At 35.3% G+C, this 17,406-nt stretch overlaps 1 protein-coding gene across 1 annotated transcript in view; it reads right to left on the reverse strand.

Moving 5' to 3' along the window:
• Nucleotides 1-17,406, reverse strand: part of snx25 (sorting nexin 25) — a 31,454-nt gene that overhangs the window by 11,433 nt on the left and 2,615 nt on the right. The window contains exons 3-9 of the mRNA XM_059346670.1: nt 15,976-16,060; nt 10,258-10,474; nt 8,941-9,113; nt 4,834-5,020; nt 3,559-3,629; nt 1,135-1,325; nt 107-238 (exon numbers count right to left, since the gene is read on the reverse strand). Coding sequence (XP_059202653.1) covers nt 107-238; nt 1,135-1,325; nt 3,559-3,629; nt 4,834-5,020; nt 8,941-9,113; nt 10,258-10,474; nt 15,976-16,060 — 1,056 coding nt within the window. The remainder of the gene's footprint in view (nt 1-106; nt 239-1,134; nt 1,326-3,558; nt 3,630-4,833; nt 5,021-8,940; nt 9,114-10,257; nt 10,475-15,975; nt 16,061-17,406) is intronic.

A 17,406-nucleotide genomic window follows, 5' to 3' on the forward strand; every position in this document is an offset into this window, starting at 1 on the left:
GATATAAAAGGAACAACAGTAGTAATATCTGAGCCCAACACAGTAGAAAACATCACTCATTATCCTCCTAAAAACTAGGAGTAGAGTAACTGAAGGCTGGAATCACCTTGTTGGCAGTTTTCAGTGTTTCCACCAGCTCCCAGAAGCTGATCAGAGCTCTCTTATCAACTCTCTCCATGTAAACTCTGAAATGCTCTCTGTAACCTGGATTACACAAGATGTCGTCAAACTGGAGAATCTGGAGGAAAAAAAAAAAAGAAAATTACAGAACATCAGCAATAATCCACAGCACAAACTCCCAAACAATGTATCAATACCTGAAATTAGAGACGGGCTGTTTGATACGGAGGCTCTGAAGCCTGTTTGACTCAAAATTTCTTTTAAAAAAAGACACAAAACTAAAAAAGAAAAAAAAAAATATTTATTTAAGCGGCCTTAAAGGGGCCTTTCCCTCCTTTTTGTTTTGTTTATGGATGAAAATGATTTTTCCTTTTTCTTTTAATTTTTGCGTCTTAAAAAAGACGCAAAATTATTTTTTTTAAAAGACACAAAATTATTTTAAAAAGACACAAAATTACTAAGAAAAAAGACACAAAATGACCAAAAAAAAGACACAAAATTACTAAAAAAAAGACACAAATTACTAAAAAAAAAGACACAAAATTACAAAGACACAAAATGACCAAAAAAGGACATAAAATGACCAAAAAAGACACAAAATTACCCCAAAAAAAGACACAAAATGACCTAATAAAGACACAAATTACTAAAAAGGACAAAAAATTATTAGAAAAAGACACAAAATTATTTTTTAAAAAGACACAAAATTATTTAAAAAAGACACAAAATTACCAAAAAAAGTAATTAAAGGGACCTTCCACACACAACACGGTAAAGTGCCATTCATATAAAACTCACATTAAACTTTCATATCAAGGTGAGGGCCACAAAATATCGTCACGAGGGCCACAATTGGCCTCTGCTTTAAAGCTTCAAATCTTTTTTCGATACAATCAGGAAGAAGCCTCACAAGGCTTCACCACCCATCTCTACCTGAACTAATGTTTTAAAACTAACATATTTAGATTCCAACCAACCACAGCAGCAGCTGTTTCTGTCTCATACGTCTCTCACCTTCTGGCTCTGAGGATCGTCGCCGTCATCGGCCCCTCCTTCCTCGTTGTTCTCATAGTTTGGTCCTCCGAGTAAACGGATCCGTTTCTCACATTGTTTCTTAGCAACAGTCAGCTGATTGATGTATCGTTTCATATCTCGGGCCCTCAGCAGGTCTGCCTTCATGGCTGCTGACTCCTTACCTTTTTTCTCTGAGAGAGAGACAGAAAGAGAGAGAGAGAGAGAGAGAGAGAGAGAGAGAGAGAGAGAGAGAGAGAGAGAGAGAGAGAGAGACAGCAGGGGGTGAAAGAAAAGTGTGAGCCAGCTTTGTTCACACAACAAAACACAAGAGCACAGTTCTCTGGTGTGGAGCCACTGAGACATCATGTTAAAGTTGCTATGCTTTGGTTACAAATAGGTTCTTAGCAGTTAGCAGCAGCTTGTTAATGCAAAGTTTCACACAAGTTGATGATTTTATGTGGTTGACATAAATTCATAAATTACTTGTAATTTATGAAGCTCAAACAATAACTAATTGGACCTTAAATGTATTAATAAGTACATTTACTGGCTGTTACACACTGATTCTGATTAGTGATGTACCAATGAAGCTTCATGAACCATTGGGTCCTTTGGGCAAGGTACTATAACATGGTACAATATTTGTACAGGTTATACAATAGGGTTTTAGAAATTCTCACTGAGTAGTTGAAACACTTATTCCTGCAGGTGCACCTGTGGAGAGTGGCAGATGATGCCGACAATGGCATAAAAATAGTGATGCACCAATGAAGCCTCATGAACCATTTTCTTTATTTTCTGAGCCACTAGATGGCGCCCTTGGTTTATTGAAAAAGGCTCTAACAGAGCCTTTTTTTAAGAGTCAGAAAATAAAGAAAATGGTTCATGAGGCTTCATTGGCACATCACTAGTCCTTGTCATGTCATCACATTTAGGCCTGAGTGTGTTACATCTGCCCCTAACCCTCCCAGTCAACCTGATACTCCTTTTAAGATTATAAACATTTAAGTCAATCTAGTGGAGCGAAAAATAGTAATATTGTCAACTTAGTCAGCCTAATTTCACATAAAAAATCTATTTGATAATTATATGAAGAAAAACACATGTTGAATGATTACCAATGCAGCTTTGCAGTTACTCTGAGTCCTCCAGGCTGCAGCATTAGCATCTTATTAGTGGCATTAGGAGCCAATCTGCACTGCAGACACTAACAACTTCAATCAACCATCAATTAACCACTTGAACCCCACAAACCACAAACCACAACCTTCATGCATTATAGATAGAGGCTAAATTGAATTGACAGGACAGAGGAGGAAAGAGATCGACTGAGTAGCGGGCAGTATGTGTGAGTGTGTGTGTGTTTGTGTGTGTGTGTGTGTTGGAGAGAGAGAGAGAGACAGAGAGAGGGGAAGAGAAAATTCATCTTAAAACCTATTTCTATTCCTTGGCTTTCAACCATGCAGCCGGCTAAGAACTGTTGCCAACTTAGCAACTTTGTTGCTATATTTTGCAACTTTTCAGACCCTCTTAGCGACTATTTTTTTTTAAATGAAAAATCCAGCGACTTTCTGGTGTTACTGGAGACTTTTGGAGACTCGTTCTTACTCTTCTTAACGAGCCGCTGGGGCTCGTTAAGAAGCGGCTCGGGGATGTTAACCCCTTAGCGTCCAGTCTGCAAATTGCTAACAGGCTAACAGTTAGCTCTGTAGCAGTACAGTGTGTATGTGCTAACAGGCTAACAGTTAGCTCTGTAGCAGTACAGTGTGTATGTGCTAACAGGCTAACAGTTAGCGCTGTAGCGGTACAGTGTGTATGTGCTAACAGGCTAACAGTTAGCTCTGTAGCAGTACAGTGTGCATGTGCTAACAGGCTAACAGTTAGCTCTGTAGCAGTACAGTGTGTATGTGCTAACAGGCTAACAGTTAGCTCTGTAGCATCACAGTGTGTATGTGCTAACAGGCTAACAGTTAGCTCTGTAGCAGTACAGTGTGTATGTGCTGCTGCTGCAGGAGGTGTTCACTTAATGATCTCTGTTTGTTTACAACAAGCACCAGACACTAAAAACTGTTTCTATTATTATTATCATTTTGGCCATAATCGTGCAGTCCTAGATACACATTATCCTCTTAGGGATGGTATTGACTATTTGACCAGAATAAACAGAATCAGATTCAGTTTTCATTGTCAGTTCTTGGTCTTAAACTACTTTGACATGAAGGGTGAACTCGGAGCCTACAGGCCACTTCACAAGTGATTGAAACAGCTTAAAGGTCAGGCCTGACCTGATTATCGAGCCCTCGACAAGGGACCTTCAGAGCTGTTGCAGCAACAAGACAAGTAGAGAATTGCACAACTGTCGTAGCTGCTATAAGAAATACTAGCAGCAGTGGATCTGAAATCCCAGACTTTGTGTTTCTGTACCTTTCTGCTTCTTGAGCTGAGGGAGGCTGCTGATGGTGGTGGCGTGAATTATCTCCACCACGATCTGATACCTACAAAGAGAGACAGAGATGTACAATATCAATCAACTGTTGTAATCGATCAGTAAAATCCAGATGTAAATACAGTTATGAGCTGATAAAATGGCCAAATTTTACATTCATCATAATCTTATTCTGTGTTGACTGAGTTGAGTACTGAGACATTATTTGAGTATAGCATGTCTACTCCTCATTTAGATTGAGTATATCTCCACAGAGACACAGTCTGTTCCCATGGTAACCCCACAGCAAAAAATAGACCAGTGGTTAACAGTGTCTGGTTAACATGTTTGTATATATCTTTGAATATATACAGTTATACAGACAGTATGGTGAAGTTTAGGGACAGTTTCATAAGACAGGTGTGTGTGTGTGTGTGTGTGTGTGTGTGTGTGTGTGTGTGTGTGTGTTCTTGTATTTCCTACATAGTGAGGACCAGAACACGCTTTTAACCAACAGAGTGAGGGCATTTTTGCAAAGTGAGGACATTTTGGCCGGTCCTCACTTCTTTAAAGGCTTTTTTGAGATTCCAGACTTTGTTTTAAGGGTTAAAGGTTACATGATAATGATAATTAACTGAAACTGTATTGTGTGGTTACAAAACTAACTAAATATTAATTATATAGATTATATAGATTCATATTAAGTGAAAATGTCCTTCGTTGTCGTCTTTGTCTTATCCATCTTCATTGTGTATGAAAAAAGTTGACAAAGGAAATAAAGGCAAAATTTACTGTGACCTCTTTTAATCTCCCACCCAACAAATACCCCATTACAAAAAACTACAACTAATAAAAACTAAACTAAAACTAAAGCATAAAAAAAAAAAAATACAAAACTAAAACTAGTAAACTCACTCTAAAAACTAATTATAACTAACTGAATTTGAAAACAAAAATTCACAACAAAATGAAAACTAAAACTAATGAAAAATCCAAAACTATTAACCTCGCAAGGGAATTCACTGTTCCAATGAGGGTCCTCACAAAGATAGAAGTACAAGAGTGTGTGTGTGTGTGTGTGTGTGTGTGTGTGTGTGTTTTGGGTAATTTTGTGTCTTTTTTTTAAATAATTTTGTCTTTTTTAACAATTTTGTGTCTTCTTTTTGGTAATGTTGTGTCTTTTTTAAATAATTTTGTGTCTTTTTTGGTAATTTTCTGTCTTTTTTTTTGTCATTTTGTGTCTTTTTTAGTGTGTGTGTGTGTGTGTGTCATGCCTGAGTTGTTTGAGGAAATTGACATCAGCAGAGGTTGATATCAGCTTGATGAAGTCTTCGTAGGAGGCAGCGTAGGTGTAGGCTTTCTTCTGCTGCTCCGCCTGCTGCTCCCTCTGCTCCAGCTGAGACAACAACATCCTGTTGATGGAGTCGGGGTCGCTGAGCACCTCCACCAAAGGCTTCAACACTAACACACACACACACACACACACACACACACACACACACACACACACACACACACACAAAGACATGAAGGTAAATACAAAACGGTTAGATGCTGTTACATTGAGTCTGAATCTCTGAACACTTCTATGAATGCAGTTACGCTACAAAGTTAAAAAAAAAAAAACATACATCAACGTACCAAGGTTATAATAGTTTTGGATTTTTCTTTAGTTTAAGTTTTAATTTTGTTGTGAATTTTTGTTTTCAAATACAGTTAGTTTTAGTTCATTTTTAGTGTGAGTTTGCTAGGCTTGCTCGTTTTAGTTTGGTTTTTATTTTTTGAAAATGCTTGGTTTTAGTTTAGTTTTTATTAGTTTTAGTTTAGTTTTTAGTTTTTGAAAATGCTTAGTTTTCACATTTTCACTATAATTTTAGTTAATTTTAGTTAGTTTTGTTACCACAAAATACAGTTTCAGTTAGTTATCGTTTTTTTGAAAACTCTTATTTCTATTTTTAATTCAGCTAGCGAATATGTTTTTTTCCATTCTAGTCTTCGTTATTTCGTTAGTTTTCCTTAACTATAACAACCTTGACTCTTATGAGCTATTTTTGTTGTTCTCATTATATTTGTCCAAACAAATGCAAATTTACTAGATTAAAGTGCCAAATCTACAAGAAAAAAATGTGCAGATTTCTGAGATTTAAAGTGGCAAATCTGCTCAAACAAGTTGCAGATTTTCGAGACAAAAGTGGGTGAAAAAACACAAAAAAAATTGTTGTTTTTTCCCCATTTTTGTCTCAGAAATCTGCACATTTTTTCTCGTAGATTTGACACCATAATCATGTAAACTTTTTCTCTCAAAATATTACCCCCCTCCCCCAGGGTCCGTATGTTTTTTTTACACATTCTGGCTGTATGTAATATCCTCCAATATTCTCTAGGGTTGAAATTTGGAATTTAAGTATTTCAATGAGTGTCCTATTAAGGGTTAATAGTCTTTAGTTCCTCCTGTGCTCCATCTAGTTGCCATCAAATAGAGAAAAAAAGACACGCCATGTCTCCTCCTAACCACTTTTGCTCCACCTTAATGGAGAACATAATGGAGAACACCATGAGGTGGAGGGAAGATGTTGAGGAGAATTCATAAGGAGGTGCTAAGAGACTCCAGCTGCACTTACTCTCTGCTACGTCATTATGAGTTGGTGGATTTAATGGATGTGGGTCTGTTGTGGTGAAAGTTTCAAAGATGGACGATTAAAAGCACGTCTTCATTTCTGCACTCACACATATCAACAGAGATCAGACAGAATGTTGGAGATGTTGTGGAAGCAAAGAGGAGAATCACTATCAGATATTCTCGTGTTGGCCTGTTGTTTTTTTGGTAATTTTGTGTCTTTTTTAAAAATAATTTTGTGTCTTTTTTTAATAATTGTGTCTTTTTTAATGATTTTGTGTCTTTTTTTAATTATTTTGTGTCTTTTTTTAATTATTTTGTGTCCTTTTTTGGTAATTTTCTTTCTTTTTTTAAGTAATTTAGTGTTTTTTCAGTTATTTTGTGTCTTTTTTTTTTAATTTTGTTTCTTTTTTGGTCATTTTGTGTCTTTTTTAGTAATTTTGTGTCTTTTTTTTTGTAATTTTGTGTCTTTTTTGTAATGTTGTCTTTTTTAGTAATTTTGTCTTTTTTTTAGTAATTTTGTGTCTTTTTTTGTAATTTTGTGTCTTTTTTAGTAATTTTGTGTCTTTTTTTGTAATTTTGTGTCTTTTTTTGTAATTTTGTGTCTTTTTTTAATAATTGTGTCTTTTTTAATGATTTTGTGTCTTTTTTAATGATTTTGTGTCTTTTTTAAATAATTTTGTGTCCTTTTTTGGTAATTTTCTTTCTTTTTTTAAGTAATTTAGTGTTTTTTCAGTTATTTTGTGTCTTTTTTTTAATTTTGTTTCTTTTTTGGTCATTTTGTGTCTTTTTTAGTAATTTTGTGTCTTTTTTTAGTAATTTTGTGTCTTTTTTTTAGTAATTTTGTGTCTTTTTTTGTAATTTTGTGTCTTTTTTTGTAATGTTGTCTTTTTTAGTAATTTTGTGTCTTTTTTTAGTAATTTTGTGTCTTTTTTTGTAATTTTGTGTCTTTTTTAGTAATTTTGTGTCTTTTTTTTGTAATTTTGTGTCTTTTTTAGTAATTTTGTGTCTTTTTTTTTAGTAATTTTGCGTCTTTTTTTTGTTGTAATTTTGTGTCTTTTTTCTGGGTGTTTTCCAATGCCCTTTTGTAAGCTTTTACTTCTCCCTTGATATTTTCTGTATTTGTCTATAGGTCTTCATGTTGATTGTTTGTTTGTTCATTTACATGTTAAATCAAAAACCAATAAAAAGTAAATGACAAAAAAAAAAAGCACATTTTGGATACTTTGCATTCTCACCATGTTGTGTCATTCAGACTGTATAAACATGGAGCACTGATGAAAAATATCACCTCAACACCAAGGCTGGGATTGAAATAAGAAAAGGAATATTGGCAACTAAAGTAAAACTAAATGGTTGTTACACTCTCACTCTCCTGCCCAGTCATAATTATCAACATGAATGCCAAAAAGTAATAATAGATAACTGTTACATTTACAAGATAAGCATAGCGTGTTAGGCTGACAAATTCACTATTGTGCGTTTGTTTGTTGAGTGGGTGTGTTGCTTTAAATGTTGCTGCTGCAGGAAACTGTGGGATGGCATTATCTCCTCACTTACACCACAAATAGATAAGACAGGCACTGAGACAACCTGCTGAATGTTCTTACATAAATATTAAACATTTTGGTGAGTATATTCAAAAGACTCCCAATCGGAGACGCAACTGTGGCCGCCGTCGCTAACTGTGCACAAAGTCAGCAGCTGATCATAAACAAAGCAGCATGGCTGATTATGCACAGCGTCTCCGCTGATCATAAACATAGTGATTGTGAATTAACCGGCATCACTAACTGTGCACAGAGTGTCACACAGTGTCTGGTGTTTGTTGTAAACAAACAGAGATCGCTAAGTGAACACCTCCTGCAGCAGCAGCACATACACACTGTACTGCTACAGAGTTAACTGTTAGCCTGTTAGCACATACACACTGTACTGCTACAGAGCTTACTGTTAGCATATTAGCAATTTGCAGACTGGACGCTAAGGGGTTAACATCCCCTCCGGCTCTGCAGCTGGGAGAGACTGCTGCAGGAGGACTGTACTGCTTAACGAGCCGCAGACCCCCGCGGCTTGTTAAGAAGAGTAAGAACGAGTCTCCAAAAGTCTCCAATAACACCAGAAATTATTAAAATCTAATTAAAAAAAAGACACAAATTTATTTTTTTAAAAGACAAAAATTACAAAAAAAAGGCACAAAATGACTAAAAAAAGACAAAAACACAAAATTACTTAAAAAAGGCACAAAATGACAAAAAAGACACAAAATGACCAAAAAAAACCTAAATTACTTAAAAAAGAAACAAAATGACCAAAAAAAAGACACAATATTATTTTAAAAAAGACACAAAATGACAAAAAAAAAAGACACAAAACGACACAAAATTACCAAAAAATACACAAGACAAAAGTCGCTGGATTTGTCTCCAGCCACTTTTTTGAAAAATAGACGCTAAGGGGGTCTGAAAAGTCGCTAAATATAGCAACAAAGTCACTAAGTTGGCAACACTGCTTCGCCGGCTTTTACAAATGGTGCGTGTTGTTGTGTAGAGTACTACGTCACATCCTGCTTATCGTTCTATCCAATCAGCAACCAGGCTTTTTTCAGGGGAGAAAAACAGCCCTGCTCTTCTACAGGGACTAAAAAAGTCCAGACAAAAGTCCACTCTAGACGGCTCATATTCAAATTAGAGGCGTTTCAGTGAGTGAGACCGCCTCATTGTGGGTATTTGGCTGTAATGGAAACACCACTTATAGACAGTACCTTTAGTAGTGATGACTTCTGTGAGGCAGCAGCGTAGTGTATGTGACTTGGCATCCTTTTGTGGCAGCAGACATAGCAGCAGGATTCTGGCTACACAGCGGAGGAAGGCCAGCTCAGAGTCTGGACTCACCAGACAGGGATGGAGAGGGAACGGACGAGGACCCTCCTCTGGTCTGGACACACACAGCAAACAGACACACAGTCAGATGAGGATCTAAACGCAGACAGACAGAGTTTTTATTCTGGCAGAGCAAGATGTCAGATAACATTATAGAAGAATCCAGCTTCATTCTCAGTCCTATCACTACCATTGTTATTTGTTCTTCGTCTCAGTGTCTTTGCTTCACAAAGCTGACTGAACAAGACACGCTGCTGCTGCTACATTGTTCCTAAACTACAGACGAGGGAGGCCAGACAGCTCTGAAGTCTGATCAAATCAGAACTCTCGCCTCAGTTGCCGAGGATAATGAAACCAGATGGTGTGTGAATCATCACTCTGTCTGCAAGTGGAGCTGGCAGATGCTGCCTGGAGAAGAGGGAAGAGGGTCTAGAGCTCAAACTACCTGGAGGCCGCTGGAGGCAGGATCAGAATGACCAAAAAAAGACACAAAATTACTAAAAATTAAAAAAAAGACACAAAATGACAGAAAAAAACTAAATTACTTAAAAGACACAAAATGACTAAAAGACACAAAATTATTAGAAAAAGACACAAAATTACAAAAAAAACAAAATTACTAAAAGAAGACACAAATTATTAGAAAAAGACACAAAATTACAAAAAAGACTAAATTACAAAAAAAGAGACAAAAAAATACTAAAAAAAGACACAAAATTACCAAAAAAAAGACACAAAATTACTAAAAAAGACACAAAATTACTAAAAAAGACAAAATTACTAAAAAAATTAAAAAAAAGACAGAATCTTTTTTTAAAAGACACAAAATTACCAAAAAAAGAGACACAAAATTATTTTAAAAAGACACAAAATAACAGAAAAAAAACTAAATTACTAAAAAAAAGACACAAAATTACCGGGAGTTTGAGACCCATGCTCAAGAGGATTTTAATGTTATTTACACAGTACTGAACTGCCATAATTTCACCATCTGCAAACTGAGAATGATGGCGGTGGGTATGAACGCTGGTGGAAAGGGAAATCTTTCTAATAACAAATCAAAGCTGACATATTTGAAACAACAGTGAGTCAGCACACAGTCAAGAAGACCCGGGGACACCCGAACATCTCATGCATTAACAATGATGTGTGTGTGTGTGTGTGTGTGTGTGTGTGTGTGTGTGTGTGTGTGTGTGTACCTTGCAGATGCAACCTTGAGGTCGGTGAAGTGTGTGTGGAGGATCCTGATGGAGTCGTAACACACCACGTTGACGAGGTCGATGTCAGCGAGTCTGGATCTCAACTGGCCGATCATCTGCCACCAGTCCTCCGCCAGCATGGAGTACAGCTGGCCCTCATCGTGGCTCAGAGGGACGTACCAGGACAGGATGTAGTCTCTGTAGGCGAAGTCGAACACTGGGGACGACACAGACACACAACTGGAGGATTAGCTCTGCAGGAGGATCAATACTAAAAGAGTCAGACGGCACTTATTGAAATAATCGAAGAAAGACAAATGTACTTCTCAAGCATTTTCAGGTTGTTTTTACTCCTGCCACATTTCTCTGACTGCCTTGTTTTTCACTGCAATATATATATATATATATATATATATATATATATATATATATGCACCTCTGTGGACTGGACACAGTACAATCATGGGTAGAAGAAGGGGTCAATCGAAAATGTCTTTTGTGAAGAAGTGGAAATGTTATGTAATGTAATTTTGTGTCTTTTTTTGTAATTTTGTGTCTTTTTTAGTAATTTTGTGTCTTTTTCTAATAATTTTGTGTCTTTTTTACTAACTGTGTATTTTTGGGTCATTTTGTGTCCTTTTTTTAAGTAATTTAGTGTTTTGTCAGTCATTTTGAGTCTTTTTTAAGAAATGTTGTTTTTTTCTGTCATTTTTTTTCTTTTTTTTTTATAGTAATTTTGTGTCTTTTTTTTGTAATTTTGTGTCTTTTTTTTGGTCATTTTGTGTCGTTTTTTTTACCCCTGCTGTAAATCATAAAACTGAAACAACTCAAGTTGAACGTCTTTGATCATTTATTTTATCAAAAATTTAATTTTTTTTCCCCCCAAGAGCCCAAAAGAGTAACTAATATTGCAAAAAAATACTGACTCCACATGCTTTACATATTGAACTATTTACATTTTACACTGAATTCTTGTCACCTATTGTAAATTGTTTATACTTTATTATATTTTTTATTTGTTTATTAGCAAACACATCTTTTATATTTCTAGTTTATACTGCTGTTTACTTTTTTTACTTTTTGCTATCCTTGCTGTTGTAACTCTTGAAATATCCCCGCTGTGGGACTAATAAAGGAAATCTCAATCTTAATCTTAGGATCGGGTTTGTGTAGATGCTTAACTAACTTAACTTAATTTTAATTTAAAATAAGACATGTAGAATAAAGATCTTTGATGAAATTGTACGCTTAGATTTGTTCATTTTTCCTGACGGAAGCATTCATCACACATGATGCATTCAAGGACCATCTGAAATTTGACAAATATAATAATAATTTGTATTTTTTAAGTTTTTGGCAATTAAAAAGGTTGTAATTGGTTGTTAAAAAGGTTTATACTTAAATGTGGACGCCTCAAACTCATGTTTGGTGTGACCATAAAGATAATTAGACGTGATGGGTCTCTGCCTTTATATTCAGTCCATTTGTTCCACTTTTCTACGTCTATTTCCTGGTCATAGTCTTCTTCTTTGATGCTAAAAGGATTTTGGTCAAGCATTGGTCTTTCCATTGAATAGTTTCTCTTGTCAGGTTGCTTAGATACAAGACCTCCCCTGTGTTCAGTATTGAATATCCCAATATAGATGCAATTATTTTAAGACAGCATGCCTTTCAAACCCGCTGGCAGGTTGTGGAGTTCAGAGGGTTAAATGTTTAAAGATGCACCGAGTAATAACTTTCTTTAAAAAATTATTATTTTGTGCAGAAGTGTATCTGATCAATGAGACTCCTCTCCTCTCGTACCAAATCGATGCTGAACATTCAAGATTTGGAAACAAGAGGAGCCGTCCCAGATCTGTCTTCATTGGGAGTGCTCTAATTCCCCAGGACACCTGAACTACCCACTGTCTGCACTGCACGAGGTTTCATTTCCTCAAAACGCAGGTGAACTGATGCAGCATTTGAAAGGTGGAGGAAGTTTCACCATCCATCCATCCAACTATTTTCAATCCAAATACAACTGGGGACCGCTGGAGGCAGTATCAAAATGACCAAAAAAAGACACAAAATTACTAAAATAAAAGACACAAAATGACAGGAAAAAACTAAATGACTTAAAAAAGACACAAAATGACCAAAAAAAAGACACAAACTTATTAAAAAAGACACAATTATTAAAAAGACACAAAAATATTAAAAAAGACACACATTAAAAAAAGACACAAAATGACCAAAAAAAGACACAAAATTACAGAAAAAAACTAAATTACTTATTAGTTGTTTTAAAAAGACAGAAAATTATTTTAAAAAGACACAATTATTGAAAAAAGACAAAATTATTAAAAAGACAAAATTATTTAAAAAAAGACATAAAATAATTTTTTTAAAGACACAAAATGACAGAAAAAAAACTAAATTACTTGAAAAAGACACAAAATGACCAAAAAAATTCACAAAATTATTTTAAAAAGACACAAAATTACCACCAAAAAAAGACACAAAATTACCAAAAAAAGTATTTAAAGGGACCTTCCACACACAACACGGTAAAGTGCCATTCATATAAAACTCACATTAAACTTTCATATCAAGGTGGGGGCCACAAAATATCATCACGAGGGCTGCAAGTTTGAGACCCATGATCTAGTAGTTGTAGTTTTGTCCTCATTCTCCAGGGTAAAAAAAACAGCTTAGGTAAGGGCGAGAAGTGTAACATGATTTATATACTACATATGAAACAGCCAGTTATATTATTTTGATCCAAACTAGCTCTGATGTCTAAAATAGAAACGTTGTATGATCAAAAAGTGGGGATGTAAAAGCAACACTCTGCTTATGAGCCATAATTTAAAGCAGTTTTAACATATAAGAAGCAACATTGCTGCAAAAAGAGACTTTAACAGGAGCATTAGAGTATTCTACTCTACTCAGCACTATTCATGCATTAAAGAGGAATTCCAACAGTGAAATTCCATTTAATGTTAATGCTGTGAAGTCTGATGTAACTAATTCTGATTAGCTTTGAAGGAAAAGTATGCTGCTTCTCAAAGAGAGTCTTTAAATCAAAACTTCAGCAGAGATCCATAAAATATGTGAATCAAATCAATCGTTCCACTTTTGATACATAAAGTTAAAAAAAATGTCTTTTTAGCCTTTCAACTGTGTGCACTGTAGAGGATAAGTAAAGAGCAGACATGGTAGTCATGGTAACACATGTGATACTTTGGTTATAGCGAGTTATCTAAATCTAATGTGAGCTAACACTGTCACCTGTTACTGTGTTTATCTAGAAACAAGATGGACAGATGAGTGGAGGGATGGATGGATGGAAAAGCAAGTGGTTTCATAGAATGGACGTGTATATTTTAGAAAAGATCATTTCTGTTTAAAGCAAAATAATCTCTCTAAATCATGGGTCTCAAACTCGTGGCCCGCACACCAATTGTGGCCCTCATGACGATATTTTGTGGCCCCCACCTTGATATGAAAGTTTAATGTGAGTTTTATATGAATGGCACTTTACTGTGTTGTGTGTGGAAGGTCCCATTAATTCCTTTTTTTAGTAATTATGTGTCATTTTTCTGGTCATTTTGTTTCTTTTTTAAGTAATTTAGGTTTTTTTTGTCATTTTGTGTCTTGTTTGCGTCATTTTGTGTCTTTGTTAAAATAATTTTGTGTCTTTTTTGGTAATTCTGTGTATTTTTTGGTCATTTTGTGTCTTTTTTGGGTCATTTTGTGTCTTTTTTTAATAAATGCATGTCTTTTTTGGTAATTCTGTGTCATTTTTTAGGTCATTTTGTGTCTTTTTTTAAATAATTTTGTGTCTTTTTTAGTAATTATGTGTCATTTTTTTGGTCATTTTGTTTCTTTTTTAAGTAATTTAGGTTTTTTTTGTCATTTTGTGTCTTGTTTGCGTCATTTTGGACTTTGTTAAAATAATTTTGTGTCTTTTTTGGTAATTCTGTGTATTTTTTGGTCATTTTGTGTCTTTTTTTAATAAATGTGTGTCTTTTTTGGTAATTCTGTGTCTTTTTTAGGTCATTTTGTGTCTTTTTTTAAATCATTTTGTGTCTTTTTTAGTAATTTTGTGTAATTTTTTTTGGCCAGTTTGTGTTTTTTTGGTCATTTTGTGTCTTTTTCTTAAAAATGTGTCTTTTTTAGTAATTCTGTCTTTTTTTTTGGTCATTTTTTGTCTTGTTTTAGTAATTTTGTGTCTTTTTATAGTCATTTTGACCTCCAGCGGCTCCCAGGTAATTTGAATTTGAAACTCCTGCTCTAAATGAAAAGCAATTACCTTTTTTTTTTTACCTTTTCTAAACCAAGTGATTTTTATGTTCATTTCCTCCCGTGCTGTTCTTGACAACAATAAAAGTTAATGTTCCCTGGAAGGCTAATGCTCTGAACATGAGTGCTTGATTTAAAATCCAATAATTGAGCACTAACTAAAAGCTGATGCAAAAACAATGTTTATCAAAATCATCAGCACAGCAGGAACTGACTGTGAGCTTCATAATGTCACCATTAACTCAAACCACACGCCCCAAAAAACCTTTAAAACACACACAGGAGCATATGCAAATACACACCCTCAGTGTAAATCCTGGAGCCATCTGTTACTTGGCAGCCAGGCGTGCGTGTGTGTGTGTGTGTGTGTGTGTGTGTGTGTGTGTGTGTGTGTGTGTGTGTGTGTGTGTGTGTGTGTGTGTGTGGGGCGTAATGACCAGGACGTTGTACTCTTGTAATCCACTATGAGTGGGAGGGATCACTGGCAGGACATGGTGACTGACTAAACACAGCTCCATCAGTCAGCAGTTTTCTCAAAAACAGAAGTTGAAAATGTTTCCAGCCGAGTCAGAAACGTTTCACGAAGCTCCACTAAAGATTCAAACCAGTCGGCCAACACACTCGTGGAGCTGGAGACTGATTTCTTCAAGGAACGTGTAAACATTTAGATTTTTTTTTCAATGGAGTAAACATGAAGTTGACATTTCTGAAACCGAACGGTCTTAATTTTTTCATATAATTCACTTATTTTATGAAAACATCCAAGTGGAAGTGATATATATATATTTTTTTTGGTAATTTTTTTTGTCTTTTTTGTGTCATTTTGTGTCTTTTTTAATACTTTGGGTCTTTTTTTGATAATTTTGTGTCTTTTTTAATAATTTTGTGTCTTTTTTTGGTAATTTTGTGTCTTTTTTAATACTTTTGTGTATTTTTTTAGAATTTTGTGTATTTTTTTGGTAATTTCGTGTATTTTTTGGTAATTTTGTGTCTTTTTTAGGTAATTGTCTTTTTTTTAATACTTTTGTGTCTTTTTTTGGTAATTATGTGTCTTTTTTTTGGTAATTTTGTGTATTTTTTAATATTTTTGTGTCTTTTTTAGTAAGTTTGTGTATTTTTTGGTCATTCTGTGTCCTTTTTAGGTAATTTTGTCTTTTTTTAAATACTTTTGTGTCTTTTTTGGTAATTCTGTGTCTTTTTTTTGGTAATTCTGTCTTTTTTAGGTAATTTTGTCTTTTTTTAAATACTTTTGTGTCCTTTTTTGGTAATTCTGTGTCTTTTTGGTAATTTAGTGTTTTTCTGTTTTTTTCAGTCATTTGGTGTCTTTTTTAAGTAATTTAGGTTACAGGAATCTGTCTCATCTTAGTGGAATAACTGTGAGAATGGCAACATACTTGTTTTCACAACATCTTTTGTGGAAAGCTGATCGTTTACCTTCCTTCAGAGCTTTGTCCACATTGTGAGACACCACCACCCTCCTGCTCTGGCTCGACTCCTGAAGTGGCACCAAAAAACGGACCTGAAAAACAGACCAGGGCTCCTTTCACTAGACAGCATCGACGGTGATGACAGCAGAAAATCAGGAAATATTGAGCAAGAGAAGGAAGAGGAGATCGGGGCCTAAATTTGTCAAAGCGTCTCCAGCATGTCGCCCAGACGAATGCTTCTGACAATACTCCTCCACTGTCAACATCAATAAGTCATCAGGGCACAGCAGCACACAGACAGAGCTGAGAGGCTGAACGCTGGCTGCCTATTAAGGCTCGTAGCAGCCAGCTGCAAGGACACGATCACTTTCCCTGCAGAATAAATCACCCTATATGTGTGTGTGTGTGTGTGCTTGTTTGTGTGTATGTTAAAGTGAGTCTAAATCCAGCGACATGACTCCACCTCATCAATTATGGAAGAACACAGTTAGGATCTGGGAGAGAGAGCAGAAAGATGTGGAGGGGAGGGAGATAATGGAGGTAAAGGGGAGGGGGAGCAGCTGAGGAGGAAAATTAATGAAAAATATCAACATTCAGGGTTCGTACACTTTTTGAGTGGTCAAATTCAACCATTTTTCAAGGACTTTCAGGGTCCATTTTCAAGCTTTTCCAGGATCTTACAACGGTCGTAAGTTGCATGTTTTAGTTGAGTACTTACATGCTAAAAGGGGTAATTTCACTCAACCATATCAACAGCGATGGTTTTACACTTTTAACAACCAAAAGTACAGTTTGCTAATCTCAATATTCAATTTATTATTTTTTTCATTGAACATGTGATTATCTATAGTCAGATTGCAAGAGAAATACAGTAAGAATTTCAAGCATTTTCAAGCACTTTATCCAAAATCCAAGAACTCTTCAAACCTTGAAAATACAACATTAAAATGTAAGCATTTTTAAGGATTTCAAGCACCCGTACGAACCCTGAACATTTGTAATTGATCCAGCAAAGGTTTGATGTGACAGAAGTGCCCTTAGATAACAGTAGAATCATTTCATCAGTCAGTTATCATCCATAATGTAATGTAAATGTAATATCTGATAGAAAGTGAGTGAATTGCCAACCATGTACTACATGATTAATGAGTTTAAACCAGTAGATGCTTCCCCCAAGCAATAGCCCTCCTAAATAACTCTTAAACTTGGACTCCATTGCACTTTAATTTCATTTAACGCTGCACTATCTCATTTCCTATTAACCCATTTAAGGCGGGAAAGCATTATCGCATTCCTACCATTAAAGCCAGGAACGCGGATACGTCGTTTTATAGTATTTGTAGTTTTTTCCACCTATTTTCGGTCTCTTGGTCAATGAAATGCATCAGAATACATGTGGGAGTGTCGCAATGCATCATGGGACTTTTCCAGAACTGAA

Source organism: Centropristis striata, chromosome 12 (assembly GCF_030273125.1).
Source record: "Centropristis striata isolate RG_2023a ecotype Rhode Island chromosome 12, C.striata_1.0, whole genome shotgun sequence".
NCBI classification, from domain to species: Eukaryota; Metazoa; Chordata; class Actinopteri; order Perciformes; family Serranidae; genus Centropristis; species Centropristis striata.